The 26841-nt window shown below is 50.8% G+C and overlaps 2 protein-coding genes across 11 annotated transcripts in view; one reads left to right on the top strand and one right to left on the bottom strand.

Annotated features, from left to right (window-relative positions):
- Positions 1 to 14: 14 nt before the first annotated feature.
- Positions 15 to 17384, bottom strand: LOC105474103 (Rho GTPase activating protein 9). Of its 8 annotated transcripts, none has more exons than XM_011728458.3 (19): positions 17211 to 17372; positions 7495 to 7559; positions 6856 to 7189; positions 6303 to 6520; positions 5214 to 5435; positions 4923 to 5036; positions 4638 to 4730; positions 4355 to 4416; positions 4129 to 4219; positions 3836 to 3931; positions 3541 to 3696; positions 3235 to 3376; positions 3043 to 3150; positions 2639 to 2737; positions 2390 to 2467; positions 2187 to 2240; positions 1798 to 1932; positions 1355 to 1460; positions 15 to 426 (listed from the first exon to the last, which is right to left on the bottom strand). In XM_011728458.3, exons 1-19 carry the CDS (start codon positions 17218 to 17220, stop codon positions 255 to 257), a joined length of 2355 nt encoding a protein of 784 aa, XP_011726760.1. In that variant the 5' UTR covers positions 17221 to 17372; the 3' UTR covers positions 15 to 254. The 8 variants fall into 8 exon arrangements, 7 of the variants coding, with proteins under 7 accessions (XP_011726760.1, XP_011726761.1, XP_011726762.1 ...); XM_011728459.3 differs by having other exon boundaries at positions 3598 to 3696; positions 17211 to 17371; XM_011728460.3 differs by lacking the exon at positions 3836 to 3931 and having other exon boundaries at positions 17211 to 17371.
- MARS1 (methionyl-tRNA synthetase 1) overlaps positions 16565 to 26841 on the top strand; it is a 27309-nt gene continuing 17032 nt past the window's right edge. For 2 of the 3 annotated variants that reach the window (XM_071071559.1, XM_071071558.1), the window contains exons 1-9: positions 16567 to 16782; positions 17603 to 17693; positions 17855 to 17933; positions 18012 to 18146; positions 18490 to 18565; positions 18803 to 18975; positions 19121 to 19227; positions 25400 to 25516; positions 25663 to 25866. In XM_071071559.1, coding sequence (XP_070927660.1) covers positions 16674 to 16782; positions 17603 to 17693; positions 17855 to 17933; positions 18012 to 18146; positions 18490 to 18565; positions 18803 to 18975; positions 19121 to 19227; positions 25400 to 25516; positions 25663 to 25866 — 1091 coding nt within the window. In that variant the 5' untranslated portion in view covers positions 16567 to 16673. Of the gene's footprint in view, positions 16783 to 17602; positions 17694 to 17854; positions 17934 to 18011; positions 18147 to 18489; positions 18566 to 18802; positions 18976 to 19120; positions 19228 to 25399; positions 25517 to 25662; positions 25867 to 26841 lie in introns of all 3 variants that reach the window. The other variant, XM_071071560.1, reaches the window with a different exon arrangement.

Genomic DNA, 26841 nt, shown 5'->3' with positions numbered 1-26841 from the left:
ACAAAAAAACAACATGCCACTTTATGTGTTATTATGTTGGGGAGGAATGATAACAGGGAACAAGAAGAGAAGCAGGGGTTAATCCACTCACTTTCCTCTTTAGAGAAGCTCCCTCACCCATCCCAACCCCTCAAGTCACACTCATGAAGATGGAGATAGTCATTTGGGAGATTTAAAGGGATGTCCTCAAAACAGAACACCAGCCTCTCACCACCAGAGATGACTGGAAATAGGTTTTCTCTTCCTTCCCTGGGTCAGGGGAAGAGGCTGGTGAAGTTGGTGAGCATCAGCTGGACCAGCTGCCCCGGGTAGAGAGCATGGGCTGCTGGGTCAGATGTCTCCTGCTCTGGCCGAAACAGGGTTGGTCCAAACACAATTCCCAGGTTGTGGGGAGTCATGCGATTCTTATCTGAGTGTGCTATCACCCTGTGGGCAAAGGCAAAGGAAGGGGATATATGGCAGCAGCTTGCCACTTCATAGCAATCTAACCCTTCAAAGGTCTGAGCAGGGAGGAGGCCACTCTGGGATTCCTCCACGTGGTGACAAAAAAAACAAAGAGACACAAGGGGAATGAAGATGGACCAGTGGAGAAACCTTCAGGATACAATCTGAAGATGCAACTGCCTCTTCTGGCTTTAGGGACTACTGTAAGAGTTCTATCTGCTCACGGTTTGGGAGTCTTTAATTCAAATGGCCATGCCCTCTCAGAAGTCACTGCCCAGGCCCAGTTCAACCAAGGAAGCCATCAGCAAGGTCCCAATGGGAGACAAAGAGGCAGAGGGAAGGGAGAGGCAAGATTTCCCTTATTTCTTTCACAGCATCTTGGTTCCATTTCCCCACTTGATGCTGACCTTTAAGTTTTGATCTAAAGGCTTTGATGGGCGTGGTGGCTCACACCTGTAATCCCAGCACTTTGGGACGCTGAGGTGGGTAAATCACCTGCGGTCAGGAGTTTGAGACCAGCCTGGCCAACATGGTGAAACCCCGTCTCTACTAAAAATACAAAAATTAGCTGGGCGTGGTGGCAGGCGCCTGTAATCCCAGCTACTAGGGAGGCTGAGGCAGGAGAATCGTTTGAACCCGGGAGACAGAGGTTGCAGTGAGCTAAAATTGCACCACTGCACTCCAGCCTGGGTGACAGAGCAAGACTCTGTCTCAAAAATAAAAAAAAATAATAATAATTAAAAAAAGGCTTTGACCCTGGTAATATGCTCCTGCACAGAGGTTGCCTGTTTCCTCACCTGCCCATTAAACTTGGGTGCTTCCCTACCTTCACTCCACCTGCACGGAGTCCCTGTGGCATTCCCCACTCCACCTTTCCCCAGCATGAACAAAGAGGTTCAGTCTTCCTGACCTGCATAAATGCTCCAGGAGGTACCGTAGAGTGTCACGGTTGGGCTTTGGCATTGAGCCTATTAATTCTTGTATCTGAGAGAGGCACTGCTCTGATTCGGAGAGTGCTAGAAAGAGAGAGTAATGGGAAAGGCATTTGAGTGAGGTTAGGGAAGGTGCTAGGACAGGGTGAATAAATTCACTGCTCTTTCCTACAGGCATGGAAGACATCACAAATCTAGTACAGCTTTCTTTTTCACGTAGCCCAACTATTACCTCATAATTCTTTTCAGTTCAGCCCTCTAAACATTCACAAAAAAGCACCTGGAGCAGGCACCTGAGTTGAATGTTATTTTCCATCTCTAAAGTCAGAATGGGAAAGAAGAGTATAAGGGAACCTCTATTCTATTATTTACCACCCGTGTCCCCCATATCAAGGGTTCTTTCCAAAGCTCCAATCCTTACCAAGGGCAGCGCGGAAATGGGGCAGCAGCAGTGGTGGCACCAGAGGCTGGGGCAGCTCCCGGAGAAAAAGCTTCAGGGCTCCGGTGACCACATGAATGTCATCCCACTCAGTACTGTCCAAATCTAACCGACCTTCTGGAGGGAGAAGGAGGTATAGGGGCTTCAGGGCTCATGAAGGGCCAGAAAGATCTAGAGACTGAGAGATTAGAAGTTCTGGAGAAATCCAGTCAAAGCAGACTATAGGAATGCCTAGAGGGTCTGCAGTGGGGCAAAGTAGCTAAGGTGGGGATGAGGACAACCCTCCCAGGAGTGGTACATGGAGGTATCCATGGGAAACAAAGAGGATATGTGGAAGTTTTAGGGATCTGAGGGGTCTTCCATGTAAGTACCTTGTCCTGGCTGTTCTGGGAACACATACCTCCCATCGGAGGTGACTGCACGCTCTGCAACATGAATGAGAAGAGATCAGGAGCTAAGACATGCACTTCCAGCCTGACGGTCTCTGTGCTCTGCCAGCTTCCTCATGTAGAATCTCCCATGGTTCTCAGGCAACACATTCTTAGTACAACCACTGGCCCACAAACCTTCTCACCTCTGTCCACCAGAAATCGAAGTTTCTGGACCACTGCCAAGTTCCCGCTCACCCGATAAATGCCATCCACATCCAGACCTGGGAGATGAGGGAGGAGTAGATGAGGACTGCTGCTTAAAAGTGTGTGTGGTGAGGAATATAAGGGTGGAGAGAAAAAGGGCAGTAGGAAGACTAAGTAGAATGGGGGAGGCAGAAAATTCTACGCCTTAGCCTGTTGGAAGAGAATTCTGGGGTCTCTGAGAAAATGACCTCTTTTATCCACAGCAGCAATGCAGAGCCGCACAAAGCTGGGCACCGTGTCTCCTTCCCGCTGGCAGAGTGATTCCAATTGGCAGCCGAACACCTGGTCTGGGGAGGCAAAGTGAGGCGGGAGCCAGTGCCAGCGTCACTCACCGGAGCTCTTTTCAGCATAGGTCTTTATCCTTAAGTGAGGCTGGTCCTTCTGGCTGCCTGGGCAAGGAAATACACTCCGCCCCCCTTCCCCTGCTTCAAACAATCTGACAAAGGGGTACACGTCTTCCCGGCTTCTCCTCTAAACAATCTGGGGTAGTGGGAAAGCAGCAGTCACAGAAGGCTGTGGTCTAGTTCTGGGAAGCTCTACTCTGAGCCTCGCTAGAGTTTTCTTATCCAGGAACCTGGCCCAGCCCCCTCACCTCGGAGCAGACCCCGCTCCTGCAGGCTTTGTAAGGGCGGTCTCTTTGCGATGAGCCGCTTTAGTTTGTTGCGCACGCGGTTCTGCTCGGTGCCTTCGGGCCCCCGAACTACAGGAGGCAGGTGGAACGGGGCGTGAGCGCCCAGGAGCCTCGCTGCGCTCCCGGACCCTCCCTCCCCGGCCCGCGCCTCACTGGAGCTCCGGCGGCTGCTGAGGCGCAGCAGCGGTTTGGACACCGGCTCCGACTCCTCTTCTTCGTCCTCCCCGGCGCTCAGCTCCGCCAGCTCCGCGGGTCCAGAGCCCGACAGACGCAGCTCCAGGGGGTTCTCCCGATCCTAGACCCGGGGCGGGCCGTGTCGAAGGTGAGAGAGGAGAGAAATCTGCACCCCTAGCTGGACTCTGACCCACTGCCAGGGTCCCACGTCCCAGCCCCGCCCCAGGCCGGGCTCTCCACAGAGCCCACCCTGCCCCCACCGCCCCTGATTCCTACAGTTCCTACCCCACTCCCTTGGTCCCGGCCGGCCCGAGCCTCCCTCCCAGCCTGCACTCCTCTAACCAGCCGCTCGATGACAGTCCGCAGCGCGCGGTGCCAGGCTCGCAGCTCTGTCTCGTGGTCGGACTGCAGCAGGAACTCGTGGCCAGGGACCGTGCGGATCTGAGGGCCAGGCGGGGAAACGTTCGGGTCAACGGGGAGGAGTATAAAAAGCAGGGAGACCTAGTGGGAGGCCTGCGCGGGAGATTGGGGGCGCCCTCTGGTCGGGTGGGGCCTTGGAGACGCGCGGGAGGGCGCTCACGTGCAGGACGTTGCGGCGGCTGGACAGGTGGCGGCCGTGCGCCAGGGCCGCCCCGCGCAGGTCCACGCTGCTTTCGGGCCGGCTACCCGCTGGCCCCTGACAATGAGGGAGGAAACTGAGGCCACGATGCTGTTTCCTTCAATGTTTCCCTCTCCCCGGTGGACTGTGAGGAGGTGGGAGGCTTCCTCACTTCTTTACCTTCCTCTGCACCGCCCTCCGCGCTGCCGCGCCCCACATTGGCGTAAGGCGCAGGCAGCGCCCTCACCCCTCCTGCTCCCCTAGCTCACACTCACCCAACCAGAGGAGGGCGCTGTCGGCGGTGGCTCTCGGTAGAACACTAGGCTGTTACCCGTTAACACCACCCAAGACGGGCCCCAGTTCTTCCTGCGGGGGCAGAGAGGGGAGGTAGTGGTAGTGAAAAGGTCATTCTAGAATTACACGGGGAGGGTGCTCTTCCAACACCCTGCTCTACCCTACGGAGTTGACAGCCCAGGCCCTAGCTGTATTCCGGGTTCTCACCTGAGCTTGCGCCCCCCTTGGGCAATCTTGGTCATGTTGAGCAGACCCGACTTTTCCACCTCCTGGGAAATGGAGGGAATGGTATCTGTAAGTCACCCTGCGCCCTCCACAGTGGCCACGGCGTTCCCTAGGGGGTCTCCCAGGAGTGAAGTCCCTTAAAGTTGCTGAGGGAGGGCTGGGTAAGAGGATAATTCAGAAAGAGGAAGATGTTTTTGAGGAGCAGGAATTGGGGGGGTGTGGGGCAGGGAGGATCTTGACATTCACAAATAAATGGGAGATTCACATGGGGGTCTTCCAGGAGCTGCGGCAGAGGTCGAGGGGGCTGCAAGGCTGGAGGATCAAGCTTCGAGGTGCGTTGGCTGAGGCTGAGTGAACCCTAGGGGAGAGGATTGGAGAAGCAGGTGGGGAAACCCTTGACTCAGGGATCCCTGGCTGAAGGGGGAAGAGGGGTGGGATGTGGGTGAGAGGCAGGGGGTGTGATGGGGAATGGAGAATGTTTTACACAAAACAGAAAGTCATAACAAGCTGGCTTTTTCTGCATGTGATTGGGAGATGGGAGGGATCTCACCTGTGGGTCAAGCGGTTCTGGGGTCCCTGTGTCAGATCCGAAGCCTTTTGCCTGACGTTGCAGGACATCATTGTTCCTCTTCAGGGTCTGTGTCCCCTCCATGGAGCCAGGGTTCTGGGTTAGGGGAGGAGGAAATAAAGCTACATCCAGATGGCACCTCCACACCCTTCTTATACTTGGCTGATTCTTCTGATCTTCTGAGAGCCCCAGAGAGAAAACACACTACCTTGAGGTTCAGTAGGGGAAGGAAGAGCTTGGGGGACAGTGGAGAAGCAGGAGGTAAGGTCTCACCATCTCACCGCGACTGCGGCGCGGGGGCTTCCAGGACTTGCAGCCAGTCAGTGAATTGATGTAGAAGCAGCGTCCGGAGTTGGGGTCCAGGTACTGCTCCCAGGCATCCAGCCTCTGCAGCGGGGGGCATGCAGGGCCTGGGGGTGGGGACCGGGGACAGCGGCGAAGGTCCACCAGGTTACAGTACACGGGGGGCTCTGACATGAGGGGCTGGGGGCCTGCCTGCCAGAAAAGGGGGAAGAAGGAGGTGGTCATTCTGCCTGTTGCCCTTCCCATGCTTCTCTTGGCCTTCCCACCTCCTACTCCCTCCCCATCGTCTTCTCACCGCCAGCTCCAGGCTGAGGTGACCCAGGTACTGGGGGAGAAACCCCAGGCCCCAGTTGCTTTTTAAAAATTCTCTCTCTCACAGTTTTCTTTGCTCTTCTCCTCACTTCCTGTTGCCAACTTCCCGCCTCCCTCACCCCACCCCCACCTCAGGGCCACAGGAAAGGGGAACAGGCTTTTTGTGTGTGTGTGCAAGGGGGGGGCATGCTGAAGGGGGTGCTCCACCCTCATATCCTGCAAGGTAAAAGAGGACAGAGAAGGGTCTACAGAAGGCAGGAGGAGCCCCTTTCCACCCACTGTTAAGAAAGAGAGAGAAGGGCTGAGCAAGTCACATCTTTAGAGGAGACCTGCTGTGGCTTAACAGGCAAGCAGAACACAAAAAAATCCTGCCCTGGGCTAGGAGTCTGGAGGAAGGAAGAACACAGGGCTGGCCTTTCAGTGCCTCCACTGCTCCCTGTTCCCTGTCCGCTCCGGGCCTTTGGTACCTGCTGTCCCTTCTCACCTCCTACCCAGTTTGCCTCTCAGCTGCCTCTTTCTCCTCCTGGTTCAGAGTCAGCTGAATGCCGTCACCTCACAGATGCCTCCCTGCAACACCCCAGCCACTCTCCACTACATTAACTCGCCTTTGTAGATTTATCGTAGTACCAAGGGTTATCTTATTTATTCGTTTTTGTGTTTGTCATCCCCAGGGGAGTCCCTCGAAGGCAGGGGTGCTGTCTGTCTTGTGCCTAGAACAGGGCCCAGCTCAGAAGAGCTGTGACTCACTGTGCTGGCACTGGCTTCTGACCGCAAGTCTTCCCGGGAGAGGCATCTTCCACTTGGTCCTTCCTGGAAAGGCTTCAGAAGGCAGGGCCTCAGACTGTCAATGCTGACGCTCCTACACATTTTGGGGGGAAGTGGAGGAGGCTGCTCCAAACTAGCCTGAGCCCTGCTTGGGAGGGCCTGAGACAACTCCTCCAGGGAACCATGAAACAACTTCGGCCCTTGAAACAGAAAAGGGGAGGGTGGGTGGCAGATGATCAGAGGTGTTGTTGTAACTGGGTCCCCCATCTTGGGATCTCACAGGGAAGACAAGGAGGGCAGAGGCAGGATGTAGAAAATGGCATGAGACCTAGAAGCCTTGGGACTAGGAGGACAGGTGGTGGGATGAGGAGGCCATGGCGGGGGTGAGAGGTAGGCTGATCAAAGAAAAACAAGAGAAAATGGTTAGTAGAAGCTTGAGGGAGGGGGGGTCCTCCCAATAATTCCCAGAAGCCAAGGAGGTAGGAAGGTGAGGGGAGGTAGGAAGGTGAAGGAGGAGGGCTTAGCACTTACTCACCAGGAGTCCAGAGCAATTGGCTGGGGATGGCGGTAGTTGGACTCTGGGAAGGGATGGATTCCTCTGTCATATAGGCCGCTGGGACAAAGATGGGTCGAGAGGTGGAGGGAGCTTCTAGGCGTCTTGCCAACCACCAGTCAGAGTTGGTCTTTCGAAGCAGTAGAAACCTGTCCCCTTCAGCCAGAGACACTTGCCGGCCATCTGCCCCAGTATAAGTAAAGGCATAGAGGGCACAGAGCTGGGATCCCCGAGAAGGGCTTCGGGGGCCCAGTCCTAGGCTCCCCCAGGAACTTGGCCACCACCGGCTGGACAGCATTGTAGCCAGCACTGTCACCTGTGGGAAAAAGGGACACTGGAGACCCAGAAGGGAACAGGCCTGGCTGTCTCCAGGTAGAGAGACATGGTTCTAGGAGCAGTGTTGCAGGGAGGTGGGGACAGGAGCCCTTGAGTGGGGGGAGAGGGTAGAGCAGACAGCCTGGTGAGGATCGGTGACAGGTTTTGGGGGCTGAGAACTCCTGGTGGTGTCTGGTGAGGAAGTATGTAAGTAATGTGAGAGAGGATGTGGTCAGCAGGGCTGCATGGCCGGCAAGGCAGGAAATTAGAGGAGATGACCCAGGTCAGTAGTCTTCCTCCAAGTACCTTGTGGGGCCCATCAGAAGATTCAGGGGCAGGAGTTGGTCCTGGGTGGTGGTGGGAGTCTTGAGCTGGACACAGGAAGGAGATAAGAAGAAAGAATCAGGTTTGAGACAGGAACAGGGAGACACAAGGTTAATGACAAAGACAAAAATGTGTGTTATTCTTTATTAAATTTACACAAGCATCAATGTTTCCGTTACCAATCACCTCAGACCATAGCTGCGTGCTTCCTGTGCAGACTCAGAGAGACATGGTGACAGAAAAACAGAAAGCCAAATAAATAGCAAGACCAAATTAGAAAGAATGACAAAGTGGGAGAAACACAGAGGGATTCAGAGTTAAAATATCACCACCCTCCCAATCCAGGACACAATTTCAGGAGCTAAGAAGCCTTGATACTGTCCTGTATACACAAGCCTCTTGAGGCGGGAGCTACTTTAGTGGTGTGGGTTCAGTCGTGCTTTTTTTTTTGAGACAAAGTCTCGTTCTTGTCCCCCAGGTTGGAGTGTGATAGCGTGATCTCGGCTCACTGCAACCTCTGCCCCCCAGGTTCAGGTGATTCTCCTGTCTCAGCTCCCTGAGTAGCTGGGATTACAGGCGCCTGTCACTATGCCCGGCTAGTTTTTGTACTTTTAGTAGAGATGGGGTTTCACCATGTTGGCCAGGCTGGTCTAGAACTCCTGACCTCAGGTGATCCACCAGCCTCGGCCTCCCAAAGTGCTGGGATTACAGGCGTGAGCCACCGCGCCCGGCCTCATTTATGCTTTTAACAAGGATTGATTGAGCGCCTCCTGCGTGCAAGGAGCAGTGTCAGGCACTGGAGATGAGAGAAGGGAATGAGCCCTTTTGGAGCTTAAGGAGAGACAGACCTTAACTAATGACACAATAAACTTAATAATTACAATTGAATCAGAGACAATGGACAAGTAATACAAGATGCTATGACAGGTAGATAGGGGGCTGATGTCAGCTTCTTCCTGGTGGAAGGTGGGAACTGACCTTCCCTGGATTCCCAGCACTTTAAAACCCACACTTCTGCTTCTGCCTTACCTGACCACTCCTCTTTTCCCCTTCTCTCAGCTTCTCCATTGCACAATGTGAGGCTTTCTGTCTGGGTTTGGAGAGGTGGATTAAGGAGCGAATGCCCCTCTCCACTGGTGATATCAGAGAGCCAGCTCTCTTTCCCTGAGGGCTGGGTGGCTAGTACTGGGCTTCTGCCTCAGTGATCTTCCTTCTTAGTTTACCTTACTTCAACACATGGAGAACCCTACCCCTCAACTCTTCCTTCCCACTTCCAAAATAGTGACTAATTTCACCCATTTAGTCACTTATTCATTCATTTGGTGTTCGGTGCTCGAATCCACCCTTTTTTGCCTTCTCTGAAACTCTCTCTCCTACACTTTAGCTTGTTTTTGTTGGCTTCGTTGCATTCACTTTTAAACATATCCAAGTCTCTCCCGTCTTTAGACAAAACTCCCCTTACTGGGCTTTCCAGGTGCCACCATATATATGTCTCTCTCTTTCTTCTTCTTCTTTTTTTTTTTTTTTGAGACGGAGTCTCGCACTGTCGCCTGGGCTGGAGAGCAGTGGCACAGCTCACTGCAACTTCTGCTTCCCAGGTTTAAGGGATTCTCCTCAGCCTCCCAAGTAGTTGGGATTACAGCCGCCAACACGCCCAGCTAATTTTTTGTATTTTTAGTAGAGACGGGGTTTCACTGTGTTGGCCAGGCTGGGCTCGAACTCCTGACCTCGTGATCCGCCCACCTCAGCCTCCCAAAGTGCTGGGATAACAGGCGTGAGCCACTGCGCCCCCTCCTCTGTCTTTCTTTTTACAGTCAAACTTCTTGAGTTGCCTACGCTGTATGGGGACCTCCATTTCCTGTCCCCTCACTCCACCACCTTTTCAAAGTCATTCCTCACTAGAGTCACCCTGACCTTGCATGAACACGCTGCAGTCCTTTTTTTGCTTGACATCTCAGCAGCAGGCAACACAATTGACCTTTCTCTTCTACAGATGCTCTGCTGGTATCCCTCTTACCTTTCTAGCAGTTCCTTGTCTGTGGCATGAGGAATGACCTTCCTCTGCCTGTTCCTTAAACCACAGAAGCCTGTCTGAGATCCTGTGCCCCGTGCTTTCTGCGCGTCCTCCCTGGGTGGTCTTATTCTCTCCCCAGCTCAAATGATTTCCATATGCTGCTAAGGACCATATCTCCAGTCCAGATCTTTCTCTGGGGCTTCCATCTAATCCACTGTCCACCAAAAAATCCACTTGAGTATTTCGCAGGTACCACGAACTCAGTATGAACCAAACTGAACTTGTCAGCTTTCCCCACAAACCTGTTTCTCTCCCAATACCACTACTTAGTTTAATATGAAATCAATAAATATTGACCTGGTACAGTAGCTCACACCTATAATCCCAGCATTTTGGGAGGTCAAGGCAGAATATAACTTGAGCCTAGGAGCTTGAGGTGCAACATAATAAGATCCTGTCTCTACAAAAAATTTTTAAAAATTAGCCGGGTGTGGCAGTGTGTGCCTTGTAGTCCCAGCTGCTTGGGAGGCTGAGGTGGGAGTATCTCTTGAACCTGGGAAGTTGAGGCTGCAGTGATGCGTGATAGTGCCACTGCACTCCAGCCTAGGCAACAGAGTGAGACTCTGTCTCAAAATAAATACGTTAAATAATTTAATAAATATTTATTGAATGTTCACTACCATAAATGCCAGGCAGGAACTATGTGCTAGGCATTGTCAATTAAGATGGTAAATATGGGACCGGGTGCAGTGGCTCACACCCAGCTCAATCTCAGCACTTTGGGAGGCTGAGGAGGGCAGATCACCTGAGGTCAGGAGTTCAAGACCAACCTGGCCAACGTGGTGAAACCCCACCTCTAAGAAAAACACAAAAATCAGCTGGGTGTGGTGGCAGGTGCCTGTACTCCCTGCTACTCGGGAGGCTGGGGTAGGATAATTGCTTGAACCCAGGAGACGGAGGTTTCAGTGAGCTGAGATCGTGCCACTGCACTCCAGCCTGGGTGACAGAGCGAGACTCTGTCTTAAAACAAAACAAAAAAATATGATCCCTGCCCACTCATAACAATGAAACTACGATGTAATAATGATCACTATGATAGAGGAAATACTATCATCTGCTGTAGCACATAGAAAGTATGCCCTATTTCCCATGCCAGAAACCTAGCAGCCGACCTGAATTTATCTTGTTTCCTCACCACCCGCATTGATTCAATTGATGACTGAACACTTCAATTTATATTTTCCCAATCTACCTACCTTTTATCCCCACAACTACCACTCCTTTACCCTGGACGATATAACTTCCTAACTAGTCTCATTGCATATAGTTCTGCTCCCCTCCCATCCATTCCTGACACAGCAGCCAGAGTGACCTTTCTAAAACACATATGCCCTGCTACTCTTCTGACTTAAACTTTCCACATTTTATAATGTCATTTACAGATTCCCTCTCTATCCTTTTCACAGTCTCCACCACAAACTCCACACTGCAGTCTTATGCGAATTCCTCACATTCTTAAAGTGCACTGAAATCTTTGATCCTTTGCATATGTTGTTTCCTCTGCCTGAAACACATCTCTTCTCCACTCCCTCCAGTCTTCACCTAGATAACTCTTACTCATCACTGAGATCTCAGCTGAAAGGTCACTTGCACAGGAAAGCATTTCAGCGAGGCGCGGTGGCTCACGCCTATAAACCTAACACTTTGGGAGGCCAAGGACGGTGGATCACTTGAGGTCAGGAGTTTGAGACCAGCCTGGGCAACATGGTAAAATCCTGTCCCTACTAAAAATACAAAACTTAGCTGAGTGTACTGGCCCAGCTACTGTAGTCCCAGCTACTTGGGAGCCTGAGGCACAAGAATGCCTTGAACCTGGGAGGCAGAGATTGCAGTGAGCTGAGATCATGCCACTGCACTCCAGCCTGGTGACACAGCGAGAGTCTGTCTCAAAAAAAAAAAAAAAAAAAAAAAAAAGGTTGGGTGCAGTGGCTCACACCTGTAATCCTAGCACTTTGGGAGGCCGAGGCAGGTGAATCACAAGGTCAGGAGTTCGAGACCAGCCTGGCCAACATGGTGAAACCCCGTCTCTACTAAAAATACAAAAAAATTAGCTGGGCATGGTGGTGGGCACCTGTAATCCCAGCTACTTAGGAGACTGAGGCAGGAGAATCGCTTGAACCTGGGAGGCGGAGGTTGCAGTGAGCCAAGACTGCGCCACTGCACTCCAGCCCGGGTGACAGTGCGAGACTCTGCCTCAAAAAAAAAAAAAAAAAAGCATCTTTTCACCCTTTAGAGGGGCCCTAACTCACACTTTAAGGATTATTTTATTTTCTGACTTTCAGGAAGTCTGTGAGTGCTTCCAAGGTAGCAGAAGCCCACATCCATTTTGTTGATAACTGTGCCTTCAATGCCTTCTATGGTCACTTCTACAGCGATTTCTGGTGTAAAGTCACATCTTTGTGCCTCAGTTCCCTCATTAGTAAAATGGAGATGAGAGACCTACCTCAGTTGGTTTATTTATTTTAGACAGAGTCTCGTTCTGTCGCCAGCCTGGAGTACAGTGGTGTGATCTCGGCTCACTGCAACCTCCGCCTCCCAAGTTCAAACAATTCTCCTGTCTCAGCCTCCCGAGTAGCTGGGATTACAGGCATGGGCCACCATGCCCAGCTAATTTTTGTATTTTTAGTAGAGATGGGGTTTCACCATGTTGTCCAGGATGGTTTCGAACTCCTGTCCTCAGGTGAGCAGCCCGCCTTGGCCTCCCAAAGTGCTAGGATTACAGGTGTGAGCCACTGCGTCTGGCCTATTTATTTATTTTTTTTTTGAGACAGAGTCTGGCTGTGTCGTCCAAGCTGGAGTGTAATGGCACGATCTCGGGTCACTGCAACCTCCGCCTCCCGGGTTCAAGTGATTCTGCTGCCTCAGCATCCTAAGTAGCTGGGATTACAGGCGTGTACTACCACACCCCACCAATTTTTTGTATTTTTAGTAGAGACAGGGTTTCACCATGTTGGCCAGACTGGTTTTGAAATCCTGACCTCAGGTGATTTGTCCGCCTCGGCCTCCCAAAATGCTAGGATTACAGGTGTGAGCCACCGCACCCAGCCTCTTGGCTAGTTTTAAAAACTATTTTTGGCCAGGAGCGGTGGCTCATGCCAGTAATCCCAGCACTTTGGGAGGCCGAGGCAGGTGCATCACCTGAAGTCAGGAGTCCAAGACCAGCCTGGCCAACATGATGAAACCCCGTCTCTACTAAAAATACAAAAATTAGCTGGGCGTGGTGGCAGGTGTCTGTAATCCCAGCTACTAGGAAGGCTAAGGCAGGAGAATCGCTCGAACCTGGGAGGTGGAGGTTGCAGTGAGCCAAGACCACACCACTGCACTCTAGCCTGGGCGATAAGAGTGAGACTCCGTCTCAAAAAAAAAAAAAAAAAAAACTATTTTGTAGAAATGGGGTCTCACTATGTTGCCCAGGCAGTCTTGAATTCCTGGGCTCAAGTGATCCAGCTGCCCAAAGTACTGGGATTATAGGCATAAGTCACTGGGCCTGGCCTAGTTTTTGTTGTTGTTGTTGTTGATGTAACAACAGCATTATTTTATTTTATTATTTTATTTTAATTTATTTTATTTTATTTTATTTTATTTTATTTATTTTTGAGATGGAGTCTTGCTCTGTCTCCCAGGCTGGAGTGCAGTGGCCGGATCTCAGCTCACTGCAAGCTCTGCCTCCCGTGTTTACGCCATTCTCCTGCCTCAGCCTCCCGAGTAGCTGGGACTACAGGCGCCCGCCACCTTGCCCGGCTAGTTTTTTGTATTTTTTAGTAGAGACAGGGTTTCACCATGTTAGCCAGGATGGTCTCGATCTCCTGACCTTGTGATCCGCCCGTCTCAGCCTCCCAAAGTGCTGGGATTACAGGCTTGAGCCACCGTGCCTGGCCAACAGCCATTTTATTATAGTTTAACAATTGTACAGGTATGGAGCAGAAATTTGGGTAGGGCTTAGGTGGGTGATTCTTCTGTCTGATGTGGCCTTGACCAAAGGTCACTTAAGAGTTTTCAGTGGGCAGATGGGCTGGTCTGGAAGACTTCACTCACATGTCTGGCACCTTGGTAAGGACGGCTGAAATGCTGGGATTAGCTGGAGCTGTCAGACAGAATATCTACATGCGACCTCTCTAGCATGGCAGCTCAAAGTGGTAGGATTTCTTACATGGCAGCTCAAAGCTACCAGTGTGCCAGATAGCCTGCAACTGAAGCTGCAAAACTTCTTATGGCCTAGCTTCAAAAGACCAAGAACCTCCATAGAATTTTCTGAGATCAAATGTAAAGTGCTTAAAACAATGCCTAGCTCATGAGTACTATTAGATATTATTCTTTTTTTTTTTTTTTTTTTTTTTTGAGATGGAGTCTCGCTCTGTCACCCAGGCTGGAGTGCAGTGGCCGGATCTCAGCTCACTGCAAGCTCTGCCTCCCGGGTTCACGCCATTCTCCTGCCTCAGCTTCCCCAGTAGCTGGGACTACAGGCGCCCGCCACCTTGCCCGGCTAGTTTTTTGTATTTTTAGTAGAGACGGGGTTTCACCGTGTTAGCCAGGATGGTCTCGATCTCCCGACCTCGTGATCCACCCATCTTGGCCTCCCAAAGTGCTGGGATTACAGGCTTGAGCCACCGCGCCCGGCCATAGATATTATTCTTAAAATAATATGAAGATGAATAAGAAGCATCCCTTTCTCTTTTTTTTTTTTTTTTTGAGACGGAGTCTTGCTCTGTCACCCAGGCTGGAGTGCAGTGGCCGGACCTCAGCTCACTGCAAGCTCCGCCTCCCGGGTTTTACGCCATTCTCCTGCCTCAGCCTCCCGAGTAGCTGGGACTACAGGCGCCCGCCACCTCGCCCGGCTATTTTTTTGTATTTTTTAGTAGAGACGGGGTTTCACCGTGTTAGCCGGGATCGTCTCTCGATCTCCTGACCTCGTGATCCGCCCGTCTCGGCCTCCCAAAGTGCTGGGATTACAGGCTTGAGCCACCGCGCCCGGCCAGAAGCATCCCTTTCTCAATAACAAGTATGTGCTTCCTTGCATAATATATACTTATTGCCAAACTCTTAGCCATCTTGCATCTCCTTTTTTTTTCTTTTTTTGAGATGAAGTCTCACTCTGTTGCACAGGCTGGAGTGCAGAGGCACGATCTCGGCTCACTGCAACCTCTGTCTCCTGGGTTCAAGTGATTCTCCTGGCTCAGCCTCCTGAGTAGCTGGGATTACAGGCTTGCACCACCACACCCAGCTAATTTTTGTATTTTCAGTAAAGAAGGGATTTCAACATGTTGTCCAGGCTGGTCTCAAACTCCTGACCTCAAGAGATCTGCTCGCCTCAGCCTCCCAATGTGCTGGGGTTAAGGCGTGAGCCACCCCGCCCGGCCTTACTTCTCAATTTGATCTTTTCCCTAGAGATGTTCGGCCGGGCACAGTGGCTCACGCCTGTAATCCCAGCACTTTGGGAGGCCGAGGTGGGCGGATCACAAGGTCAGGGAATCGAGACCATCCTGGCTAACACGGTGAAACCCCGTCTCTACTAAAAATACAAAAAATTAGCAGAGCTTGGTGGCGGGCATCTGTAGTCCCAGCTACTTGGGAGGCTGAGGCAGGAGAATGGCATGAACCCGGGGGACGGAGGTTGCAGTGAGCCGAGAGCGCGCCACTGCAGTCCACACTGGGCTACAGAGCAAGACTCCGCCTCAAAAAAAAAAAGAGATGCTCTTCTACCCCTTTGATGAGACGTAGAGCTGTATATGAGCTCAAACTGGTATTAATATTTTACTATCTACATTCTTTTTTTTTTTTTTTTTGAGACGGAGTTTCCTCTTGTTGCCCAGGCTGGGGTGCAATGGCGCGGTCTTGGCTCACTGCAACCTCTGCTTCCCAGGTTCAGGAGATTTTTTTGCTTCAGTCTCCCGAGTAGCTGGGATTACAGGCCCTGCCACCATGCCCGGCTAATTCTGTATTTTTAGTAGAGATGGGGTTTCCGCATGCTGGCCAGGCTGGTCTCGAACTCTTGACCTCAGGTGATTCACCCGCCTCGACTCCCCAAAGTGCTGGGATTACAGGCATGAGCCACCGCGCCCAGCCTATCTACATTTTTGTTGTTGTTGATAGGATGGATGTGTACACTAACTTCCGCTTTGTCACTAAAATAATTACGCACATGGTAACTCCGAACTCCAAAACTCTGACAGTTAAGAGCTTGAATCCAGAGCCACTAAGAATAGCCGCTGTTATGACATGGCCATTTCAGGAGAAGAGAAGCCGCGGTTTCAGCCATCGCCCTCCAGCAGTGTAAGAGGGTAAAAGTGCGACTTGCCCTAAAACCTAAACGTCTCTTCTGGACGTCCAGAAAAATAGTGCTGCTCTAGGCCGGACGCGGTGGCTCACGCCTGTAATCCCAGCAGTTTGGAAGGCCGAGGCGGGCAGATCATATGAGGTCAGGACTTCGAGACCAGCCTGGCCAAAATGGTGAAAGCCCGCCTCTACTAAAAATACAAAAATTAGCCGGGCGTGTGTCACGTGCCTGTAGTCCCAGCTACACAGGAGGCTGAGGCCGGAGAACCCAGTAGGCAGAGGTTGCAGTGAGCCAAGATCGTGCCACTGCACTTCAGCCTAGGTGACAGAAGGAGACGCGCACACACACACACACACACACACACACACACACGTAGGCAGAGGTTGCAGTGAGCCAAGATCGTGCCGCTGAAGGTGAGCCAAGATCGTGCCACTGCACTTCAGCCTAGGTGACAGAAGGAGACACACACACACACACACACACACACACACACACACACACACACACACACACACACACACACACACACACACACACACACACACACACACACACACACACACACACACACACACACACACCCCCACACACACACAGTGCGCTCTAGCCGCGCATCTGCGGCCTCTTCATCTCGATGATAGTCTTTTCCTATGTCCCAGTGTTGCATGATGGGAGAAATAGTCTACCTTCCGGTAGCGGTGCCCGGGCAGTGGCCTAACACGGGACTCCATTTCCCGGCGTGCCTCGCGGAGGCCGCTCAACTGAGCAGCGGAAGGCCAGTTCCGGTTGCATCAGCGTGGGATTCACGGCGAAATGAGACTGTTCGTGAGCGAGGGCGCTCCGGGTTGCTTGCCGGTGCTGGCCGCGGCCGGGAGAGCCCGGGGCAGAGCAGAGCTGCTCATCAGCACTGTAGGCCCCGAAGGTATTCGTGCTGGTGCTGGTGGGCGGTGGATGGGGGTGGGGGGTGGGGGGCGGGACCGAAACACCTCAGATTCTCTGCAGCTGTCTTTGCCAAACCCCCAGTCCTCGCCACACACCCCAATCGACCACTTCCGTTATCCTTGATCACTCCACGTCTTCTTCCCTCCCAGTCACATCTTTCACTTCACTTCCTTTAATTACCCTCAATATAATGCTCTTCCCTTATCTCTCTCCTCCCCTCTTCCGTCTTCCAGGACCCCGCCTCACCACAGTAAACTGTTCTTCCCTTCCCAACCTTCTCCTACACCTATCAGGCACGCCCCTCTGCTCTTTAGTTACTAGTATGACAGCCCCCAGGCATCCTTTTGTGTTTTTAGGAAATCCCTCTCTCCCCTCCTAACACACACACACACACTTCTTTCTGTTTACCTCTTCTCATTCTCAGCCGATTGTTTGGGTGACTCTTAGGAGGTTCTCTTGTCAGTCTTCTCAGCTCTTTTAATTTTGTTCTCCCACTGTGACCTTCAGATAATTATTAAGATATCCCAGTTACTTTTAGTTGTTAAGTTCTTGGCTGCAGCACTATCCCAATACCACCACCTCCTCTGCAGTCCCCATCTGTTGCTTCCAGCTGGCAGTTTCAGCTGAACACCTGCTGGCCTCTCCAGCCCATTCCGGACCCACCCCCTTTCAGTGGTCCTATCCTGGAACTTCTGGGTTGGAACTCACTGAACAATGCAAGATTATCCTAAGTTGAGAAAGCATTTCTTTTCTTTTCCTTTTTTTTTTTTTTTTTAACCCATTTTCCGTTTTTGCATCAGACTGTGTGGTCCCGTTCCTGACCCGGCCTAAAGTCCCTGTCTTGCAGCTGGATAGTGGCAACTACCTCTTCTCCACTAGTGCAATCTGCCGGTCAGTATTGGGCCTTGGTGTAGGGAGGTGGCTGAATCAAATCAGACCGCACTGTCCTTTGTGTGGCTTTATTTGCAGCCATTGTTTCCCTGTGTGATGAGAAATGGGCTAGATAAACAGGCCCCTCTAAATCCATCATCTGTTGCTGTCTTTCTGGGCAGATATTTCTTTTTGTTATCTGGCTGGGAGCAAGATGACCTCACTAACCAGTGGCTGGAATGGGAAGCGACAGAGCTGCAGGTAGGACTAAGGTATGGGGGATGTCTGGCAGGCCCTTGCTCTTCGTGGCCATCCTGACTCATGTCCCCTGCATTTTAGCCAGCTTTGTCTGCTGCCCTGTACTATTTAGTGGTCCAAGGCAAGAAGGGGGAAGATGTTCTTGGTTCAGTGCGGAGAGCCCTGACTCACATTGACCATAGCTTGAGTCGTCAGAACTGTCCTTTCCTGGCCGGGGTGAGTTGGGTCTTGAGATGAGGATTGGGGAAGGCTTATGGTGTAAGGATTAAGAGGGAAGAGTATTTTCAGATTGTTCAAACCCAACACTGCCACTTACTAGTAGTGTAATCTTGGCAAATCACTTAATCTCTCTAATCCTCAATTTTTTTTTTCAGTTGTGAAATAGGGGTAATATTAGTACCTACCTCAGTAAGTTATTGTGAGGATTAAGTGAGATAATATAAAGTGCTTAATACAGTGCTTGACACACAGTAAGTGCTCAGTAAATGTTAGATATTACCATTGGGAAGAAACTGAGTGTCTCATTTGTGTACATTTTCCTTTTCTATCCCCAACAAAGGAGACAGAATCTCTAGCCGACATTGTTTTGTGGGGAGCCCTATACCCATTACTGCAAGATCCTGCCTACCTCCCTGGTGAGAACTGTGCATATCACTCCAACCCTAGGAGCTTGGTGTAGGGGGGTTATAGAATGGGCAGTAGAATACTGAGAACTCCCTTCAAGGTGCAGCTAGACTGGGTAACTATAGCAGGAGATGGCTGAGGGAACTGGGGAAAGCAACTGGAGAAACCTCACAAAGAAGGGGGAAGAGGCCTGCTCCTGCCTACCAGGTCCTTATGTTTGCTGATTTTCTTTTCTCCCATACCCACAGAGGAGCTGAGTGCCCTGCACAGCTGGTTCCAGACACTGAGTACTCAGGAGCCATGTCAGCGAGCTGCAGAGACTGTACTGAAACAGCAAGGTGTCCTGGCTCTCCGACCTTACCTCCAAAAGCAGCCCCAGCCCAGCCCTGCTGAGGGAAGGGCTGTCACCAATGAGCCTGAGGTTTGGAACAGGGCCTGAGGTGGGAGGTGGCTAGGAGATGGACTTTGAGCATGGCCACCAACTTTTTCAGGTAGTGGCAAGCAGAAAGTTTCTTTACCCTGTGGGCCCCCCTCACCTGGTAAGGGATTCTCTCCACTCTTCATAGGAGGAGGAGCTGGCTACCCTATCTGAGGAGGAGATTGCTGTGGCTGTTACTGCCTGGGAGAAGGGCCTAGAAAGTTTGCCCCCACTGCGGCCCCAGCAGAATCCAGTGTGAGTAGACATGGCACATGTGAGTGGGGCTTGATTTTGTAGTGGAAATTGTTGATAGAGCCAGAACCTGCCTGGTAGGTCCCGTGTGCTGATCTCTCTTAAATTTTTCATTCTCTCCTTTTAATTCTTACATCTCTTTTTTTTTTACATTTTCTCTTAGCTTATCATTTTGGACACTCTATCTGTCCCATCTGCATCCATGTTTTTCTTTTCTTTCCTCTTTTTTTTTTTTTTTTTTTTGAGATGGAATTTTGCTCTTGTTGCCCAGCCTGGAATGCATTGGCATGATCTCGGCGGCTCACTACAACCTCTGCCTCCTGGGTTCAAGCGAGTCTCCTGCCAAGTAGCTGGGTTCAAGCGAGCTACTCCCAAGTAGCTGGGATTATAGGTGTGCACCACCATGCCTGGCTAATTTTTTGTAGAGACAAGGTTTCACCATGTTGCCCAGATAGGCTGGTCTTGAACTCCTGACCTCAGATGATCCACCAGCCTCAGCCTCCCAAAGTGCTGGGATTACAGACGTGAGCCACCATGCTGGCCCTGCACCCATGTTTTTAGCTACTTTTTAACCCACTGATGGAGCTAAATCTATTTTTCTAGTCCAGATCTGTATTCTGAACTCCAGACACATTTGCCATACCATCCTAGATTCCTTTACCTCCACAGGCATCTCAAATTCAACATGTCCAAAACCAAACCTGTTATCTTCTCTGCCAACTGCCCTTTTATTCGTTCACCTGCCTTTGTTGAACAGCCTCCACCTTCCACCTAAAAATTCAAGCCAGGAATCTTGGTGTTATCTAGACTTCTTCCTTTCTCCCTAGCTGTATTATTCATTCCCTTACCAAGTCATTGATTCTTTTTTTTTTTTTTGAGACGGAGTCTCACGCTGTTGCCCAGGCTGGAGTGCAGTGGCGCGATCTCGGCTCACTGCAAGCTCCGCCTCCCGGGTTCCCGCCATTCTCCTGCCTCAGCCTCCTGAGTAGCTGGGACTACAGGCGCCCGCCACCGCGCCCGGCTAATTTTTTTGTATTTTTAGTAGAGACGGGGTTTCACTGTGGTCTCGATCTCCTGACCTTGTGATCCGCCCGCCTCGGCCTCCCAAAGTGCTGGGATTACAGGCTTGAGCCACCGCGCCCGGCCAGTCATTGATTCTAACTCTTTTTTTTTTTTTTTTTTTTGAGACGGAGTCTCGCTCTGTCGCCCAGGCTGGAGTGCAGTGGCCGGATCTCAGCTCACTGCAAACTCCGCCTCCCGGGTTTTACGCCATTCTCCTGCCACAGCCTCCCGAGTAGCTGGGACTATAGGCGCCCGCCACCTTGCCCGGCTAGTTTTTTGTATTTTTTAGTAGAGGCGGGGTTTCACTGTGTTAGCCAGGATGGTCTCGATCTCCTGACCTCGTGATCCGCCCGTCTCGGCCTCCCAAAGTGCTGGGATTACAGGCTTGAGCCACCACGCCCGGCCGATTCTAACTCTTAAGTGGTCCTTGAATCCACCCCTTTTCCTCTGTATTATCACTGTCACTACACAGATACTAGCAAACCTTGTCATCTCTTACCCTCTTTCCCTGCCACTCTGTATTCCACACTGCTCCAGAGTGACTGCTTAAAACTGCACAGACTATTATCACTCCTCTTTAGAATTCTATTGAGGGTTCCTTTGTGTAATTCACAAGGCCCCTGACTGCAGGCTCAGTAACATATTTTGTCCCTCTCCTGCTACACTAAGATAATATTTATACATATGCAGATTTTTCCATCAAAATGAAATTATTTATAGTTCTAGTATGTTGCCATTCAATAAAGATTTGAGTGTTGACTCCTTGGCAGTCCCTGCATGCTAGGAGCTGGGTATACTGAGGGGAACAAGACAGACAGGATCTCTGCTGTCATGGGACTTTCTGTCTGGTAGGATAGAGAGGTATTTTAAAAACTATCGCACAAATGTAGAATTATACATTTTGAAAAGTCCAGGCCGGGCGCAGTGGCTTATGCCTGTTATCCTAGCACTTTGGGAGGCTGAGGTGGCTGGATCATTTGAAGTCAGGAGTTCAAGACCAGCCTGGCCAACATGGTGAAACCCTGCCTCTACTAAAAATACAAAAATTAGCCAGTTGTAGTCTCCCAGCTAGCACCTGTAGTCCCAGCTACTCGGGAAGGTGAGGCAGGAGAATTGCTTGAACCTGGGAGGCGGAGGTTGCAGTGAGCCAAGATCATGCCACTCCAGCCTGGGCTACAGAGCAAGGCTCTGTCTCAAAAAAAAAAAAAAAAGTTCAGTGAAGGAAAAGAAAAGGTTGATATGAGAGGAAGTATCAGAGGTGACTAATTTAGAGGCCTCTCTAAAATATTGAGTAAAGACTTAAAATGGCCGGGTGTGGTGGCTCATGCCTGTAATCCTAGCACTTTGGGAGGTCAAGGCGGCAGATCACCTGAAATCAGCAGTTCGAGACCAGCCCTGGCTAACATGGCGAAACCCCGTCTCTACTAAATACGCAAAAATTAGCTGGGCATGGTGGCTTGTGCTTGTAATCCCTGCTACTCAGGAGGCTGAGGCTGGAGAATTGCTTGAACCTGGGCGGCGGAGGTTGCAGTGAGCCAAGATGGCGCCACTGCACTCCAGCCTGGGTAACAGAGTGCAACTTCATTTCACACACACCCACAAAAAACACTTAAAACAAATTTGAGACTTGCAAGATAAGCAGGGGCTAGTTAGGCAAGAGTAAGAGTGGAGAGAGGGTGTTTTCAGAGAGAGGAAACCTAATATGCAAACACCTGAGGAGCAAGAGGGTTTGCCTCTTAAGGAATTCCTAAAAGGACAGTGGTGGCAGGCTGGTCAGTCGGGGCACGTGGGTCAAAATGAGTTTTGAGAGGGAGGTGGGGCTGGCATCATGCCATTGTCTCTCACCTCTGTGCCTTCATGCATACTTTTCCTTCTCCCTGGAATGCCAGCATCTTACCTGCCTGATGCACAACTCTTCTTGCAGAGAGGAGTTCTGGCTTTTCATTCTCTATAGAGTATGAGACAGTCCTAAGTGCTTCAATTTCTGGGAGGTCCCATTGTCATATTATGTTGTAATTGTCACATTACATGTCTGTTTCTTCACTAATTTGTAAGCTCATTGAAAGTAGAGATGTCTCTTTTATGGGGCTCACTTGCTAGCACAGGGCCAAGTGTTCTGTAGATACTGATAAAATTTGAATGAATTTATGAAAGTCCATCCTTGTTTTGCTTGTTTTTTTTGAGATGGAGTCTTGCTGTGTCACCCAGGCTGGAGTGCAGTGGTGCAGTCTTGGCTCACTGCAAGCTCCGCCTCCTGGGTTCACACCTTTCTCCTGCCTCAGTCTCCCGAGTAGCTGGTACTACAGGCGCCCGCCACCAGCCCACCTAATTTTTTTAAAATTTTTAGTAGAGACAGGGTTTCACCGTGTTAGCCAGGATGGTCTCGATCTGACCTTGTGATCCGCCCGCCTCAGCCTCCCAAAGTGCTGGGATTACAGGCGTGAGCCACTGCGCCGGGCCTTCTGTTTTGCTTTTTTTTTTAAGTATATATTGAGCATATATTATGGATTCAGTTTAATGCTAAGCACTTACTGTTTTGTTTTTGTTTTTGTTTTTGAGACGGAGTCTCGCACTGTTGCCCAGGCTGGGGTGCAATGGCATGATCTTGGCTCACTGCAACCTCCGCCTCCCAGGTTCAAGTGATTCTTCTGTCTCAGCCTCCTGAGTAGCTGGGATTACAGGTGCCTGCCACCATGCCTGGCTAATTTTTTGTATTTTTAGTAGAGACAGGGTTTCACTATGTTGGCTAGGCTGGTCTTGAACTGACCTCATGATCCACCCATCTCGGCCTCCCAAAGTGCTGGGATTACAGGCGTGAGCCACCACGCCTGGCAATACTAAGCACTTTCTTTTTTTTTTTTTTTTTTGAGACAGAGTCTCGCTCTGTCACCCAGGCTGGAGTGCAGTGGCCGGATCTCAGCTCACTGCAAGCTCCGCCTCCCGGGTTTACGCCATTCTCCTGCCTCAGGCTCCTGAGTAGCTGGGACTACAGGCGCCCGCCACCTCACCTGGCTAGTTTTTTGTGTTTTTTAGTAGAGATGGGGTTTCACCGGGTTAGCTAGGATGGTCTCGATCTCCTGACCTCGTGATCCGCCCGTCTTGGCCTCCCAAAGTGCTGGGATTACAGGCTTGAGCCACCGCGCCCGGCCTCTTTTTTTTTTTTTTGAAACCAAGTCTCACTAGGATGGAGTGAGTGACGCAATCTTGGCTCGACACAATCTTGGCTCACCGCAACCTCTGCCTTCCGGGTTCAAGCCATTCTCCTGTCTCAGCCCCCCGAGTAGCTGGGATTACCGGCATGTGCCACCACACCCGGCTAATTTCTGTACTTTTTTAGTAGAGATGGGGTTTTACCATGTTGGCCAGGCTGGTATTGAACTCCTGACCTCGTGATCTGCCCGCCTCAGCCTCCCAAAGTGCTGGGATTACAGGCATGAGCCACTTCGTCCGGCCAATACTAAGCACTTCCAAGGCTCATATAGAATAGGAAGCACTGCCATCGCTCATGCCTGAAATCCCAGCACTTTGGGAGGCTGAGGCAGGAGGATCACTTGAGCCCAGGAGTTCGAGACCAGTCCTGGCAACATAGACTGCATCTCTTCCAAAAAAATTTAAAAATTATCCAGGCACGGTGATGCATGCCTGAAGTTCCAGCTACTTGGGAGGCTGAGATGGAAGGATCATTTTGAGCCCAGGAGTTCAAGATTACAGTGTGCTGTGTTGTGCCACTGCCCTCTAGGTGACAGAGGGAGACTCTGTCTCTTAAAAAAAAAAAAAAAAAAAAGATAACCTTTCTCAGGCATAAGCGGAGGAGGAGATAATTGGCATTGAAGATCCTATGGGCAGACTAAGCTGTGTTGGGCTAGAGTGCTTGCCTTCCTTTGATCTTCTTTGGCACTTTGCACCTCTTCATTACACTGATCCCAGTCAGCAGTTACATAGTAGAATGTAATACTCTTGGAAGCAGAACCTAGGGCATGTTCGCCTCCATATTTGCCACAGCAGTAAGCACACTCATTCTGAGAGAGAAGTGACAGTGTAACACGAAAGGAGCAGTACTCAATATGGTACAAAGTGGTTAGGGGCTTGGGATACAAAAAAGACTGTGTGGGAAGATGGCCGTCAGTGAAGGAAGGTTTTCTTGGAGGAGGTGATTTCTAAGCTGGATTTCAGAGAAAGTTACGATACTCAGTTATGGGGAGAAAGGGTGATGGATGCACAAGAAATTAGTGAAATGTGTTTTATGGCAATAAGCTGTAAAATGTTCTAGGAAGTATTTGGTCCATCTATTGGGATATGCAGCAGCAGCTGGGAAGAAGGGTTGAGGTTAATGTGAGGGAATCGGGGAGCCAGTGACTGTAGGCTAAGAATGGTTGGAAAGATGACAGGAGCCTTAGTGTAGTGTCAGTGCTAAAGAGGGGATGTCGATACAGGATATGTACAGCTCAGATGTCAAGGATGATGAAACTTGAAAAGGAATACTGAATTGAGTGCCTTCAGACAGCAGGTTGAATGGCATGACCAGCAATTATCCTGGAAAAGTGGGGAGGAGAGGGTGACAGTGAAGGCAAAACTGGTGCCTGCTGGTTTGAGTTAGGCCATGAGGAAGTGACAGACATGAGTTAGAGAGTCGGTACAAAAGGACTTGTTAAGGGTTGTGTCTAGAGGGGTGAGCTCTTCGGATTTCAGATAGTGACTAGAGATGATAGTAACATAGCACCTGGAAAGAAGAGGAGAAGCCAGCGCTGGGAAAGTATTCTTGGGAGTGGTGAGAGGATGATGATTAGAAAGAGTCTAGGGAGAGTTTGAGCCTGAGAATGAGGTAATAGAAAAGCAGTCATGATAGTAAAAGGGCAGAAATTGGTGTTGGAACAAGGCTCCTTCATAGTATAGGAGACTTCCTCACTGTGGCAGCGCCCTATATTTGCAGCTATAAGGGATCTTAGGGTCCCTGGGGGACCTAAGATCTGTGGTCCTGTGGGTTCGTGTGCAGAAAGACTTCGAGTGTACATGAACACACGACAGAACAAATCTGTGTCTGGGTGTTCTGTGCACTTTGGGTCCCTCTTGACCCTCACATCCCCCCATGCACTGTTCTCTTCCTCTTTACTAGGTTGCCTGTGACTGGGGAAAGGAATGTGCTCATCACCAGTGCCCTCCCTTACGTCAACAACGTCCCCCACCTTGGGAACATCATTGGTTGCGTGCTCAGTGCCGATGTCTTTGCCAGGTGGAGCCAGCTGCTGGGGGAGAGACCTCCTAAGGGAAGGGCGGGTCCCAGGGGAATAGGATGCCTCAAGGGTGGGGCTGGTGAGATCCCAAGGACAAGGGATCACTGAGGCGGGGCCCCCTAGCAGTCACCATATTCCCTTGCAGGTACTCTCGCCTCCGCCAGTGGAACACCCTCTATCTATGTGGGACAGATGAGTATGGTACAGCGACAGAGACCAAAGCTATGGAGGAGGGACTAACCCCCCAGGAGATCTGCGATAAGTACCACATCATCCATGCTGACATCTACCGCTGGTTTAACATTTCATTTGATACTTTTGGTCGCACCACCACTCCACAGCAGACCAAGTAAGTTTCCTCTAATGAGGCAGAAATGGGGCTTGAAGGCTGGGACTGGGACCAGTGAGAGTATCTTGGAGACAGAAGGAACCCGGGTGACTGTCTGGGCACTCCTAAACTTAGGATCTCAATATCACCCTGGGCAGTTGTCCAGGCCTTTTTGGGGAAAGATGGTGTGTTTAGAAGCCTGACCAGGGACTGAAGGAGCAGCTGAGGGAGGCAAGAGACCAGACGCAGGCTCATGGGAACTGTCTTCCCTCTGGTGCCTCCCTTCCTGTCTGGCTGTCCTGGAGTCTAAGATACTTCTTCCCACTCCTGTATGCATTTATAACACATAAACTCATTCTTCCTTTGCCTAATACTCATCTTTATAAAAAGTTTGCATAGCCGGGTGCGGTGGCTCACACCTGTAATCCCAGCACTTCGGGAGGCCGAGGCGGGCGGATCACCTGAGGTCAGGAGTTCGAGACCAGCCTGACCAACATGGAGAAACCCCATCTCTACTAAAAATACAAAAATTATCTGCGTGTGGTGGCTCATGCCTATCAACCCAGCTACTTGGAAAGCTGAGGCAGAAGAATCTCTTGAACCCAGGCGGCAGAGGTTGCGGTGAGCCAAGATCATGCCATTGCACTCCAGCCTGGGCAACAAGAGCAAAACTCTGTCTCAAAAAAAGGAAAAAAGGCCGGGCGCGGTGGCTCAAGCCTGTAATCCCAGCACTTTGGGAGGCCGAGGTGGGCGGATCGCAAGGTCAGGAGATCGAGACCACAGTGAAACCCCGTCTCTACTAAAAATACAAAAAATTAGCCGGGCGCGGTGGCGGGCGCCTGTAGTCCCAGCTACTCAGGAGGCTGAGGCAGGAGAATGGCGGGAACCCGGGAGGCGGAGCTTGCAGTGAGCCGAGATCGCGCCACTGCACTCCAGCCTGGGCAACAGCGTGAGACTCCGTCTCAAAAAAAAAAAAAAAAAAAAAAAAGGAAAAAA

Source organism: Macaca nemestrina, chromosome 10 (assembly GCF_043159975.1).
Source record: "Macaca nemestrina isolate mMacNem1 chromosome 10, mMacNem.hap1, whole genome shotgun sequence".
Classification (NCBI taxonomy): Eukaryota; Metazoa; Chordata; class Mammalia; order Primates; family Cercopithecidae; genus Macaca; species Macaca nemestrina.
This window is presented reverse-complemented; position numbering and strand designations above follow the sequence as displayed.

Bases quoted from the DNA above. Each gene is read 5' to 3' on its own strand.
- LOC105474103 (XM_011728458.3), bottom strand. The intron at 3,697-3,835 runs GTGAGCGCCCTC...CCTGGCCCTCAG, and splicing joins GCCGCCGCAACGTCCTGCAC to ATCCGCACGGTCCCTGGCCA. The intron at 1,933-2,186 runs GTACTTACATGG...TTCTCCCTCCAG, and splicing joins CCCAGAACAGCCAGGACAAG to AAGGTCGGTTAGATTTGGAC.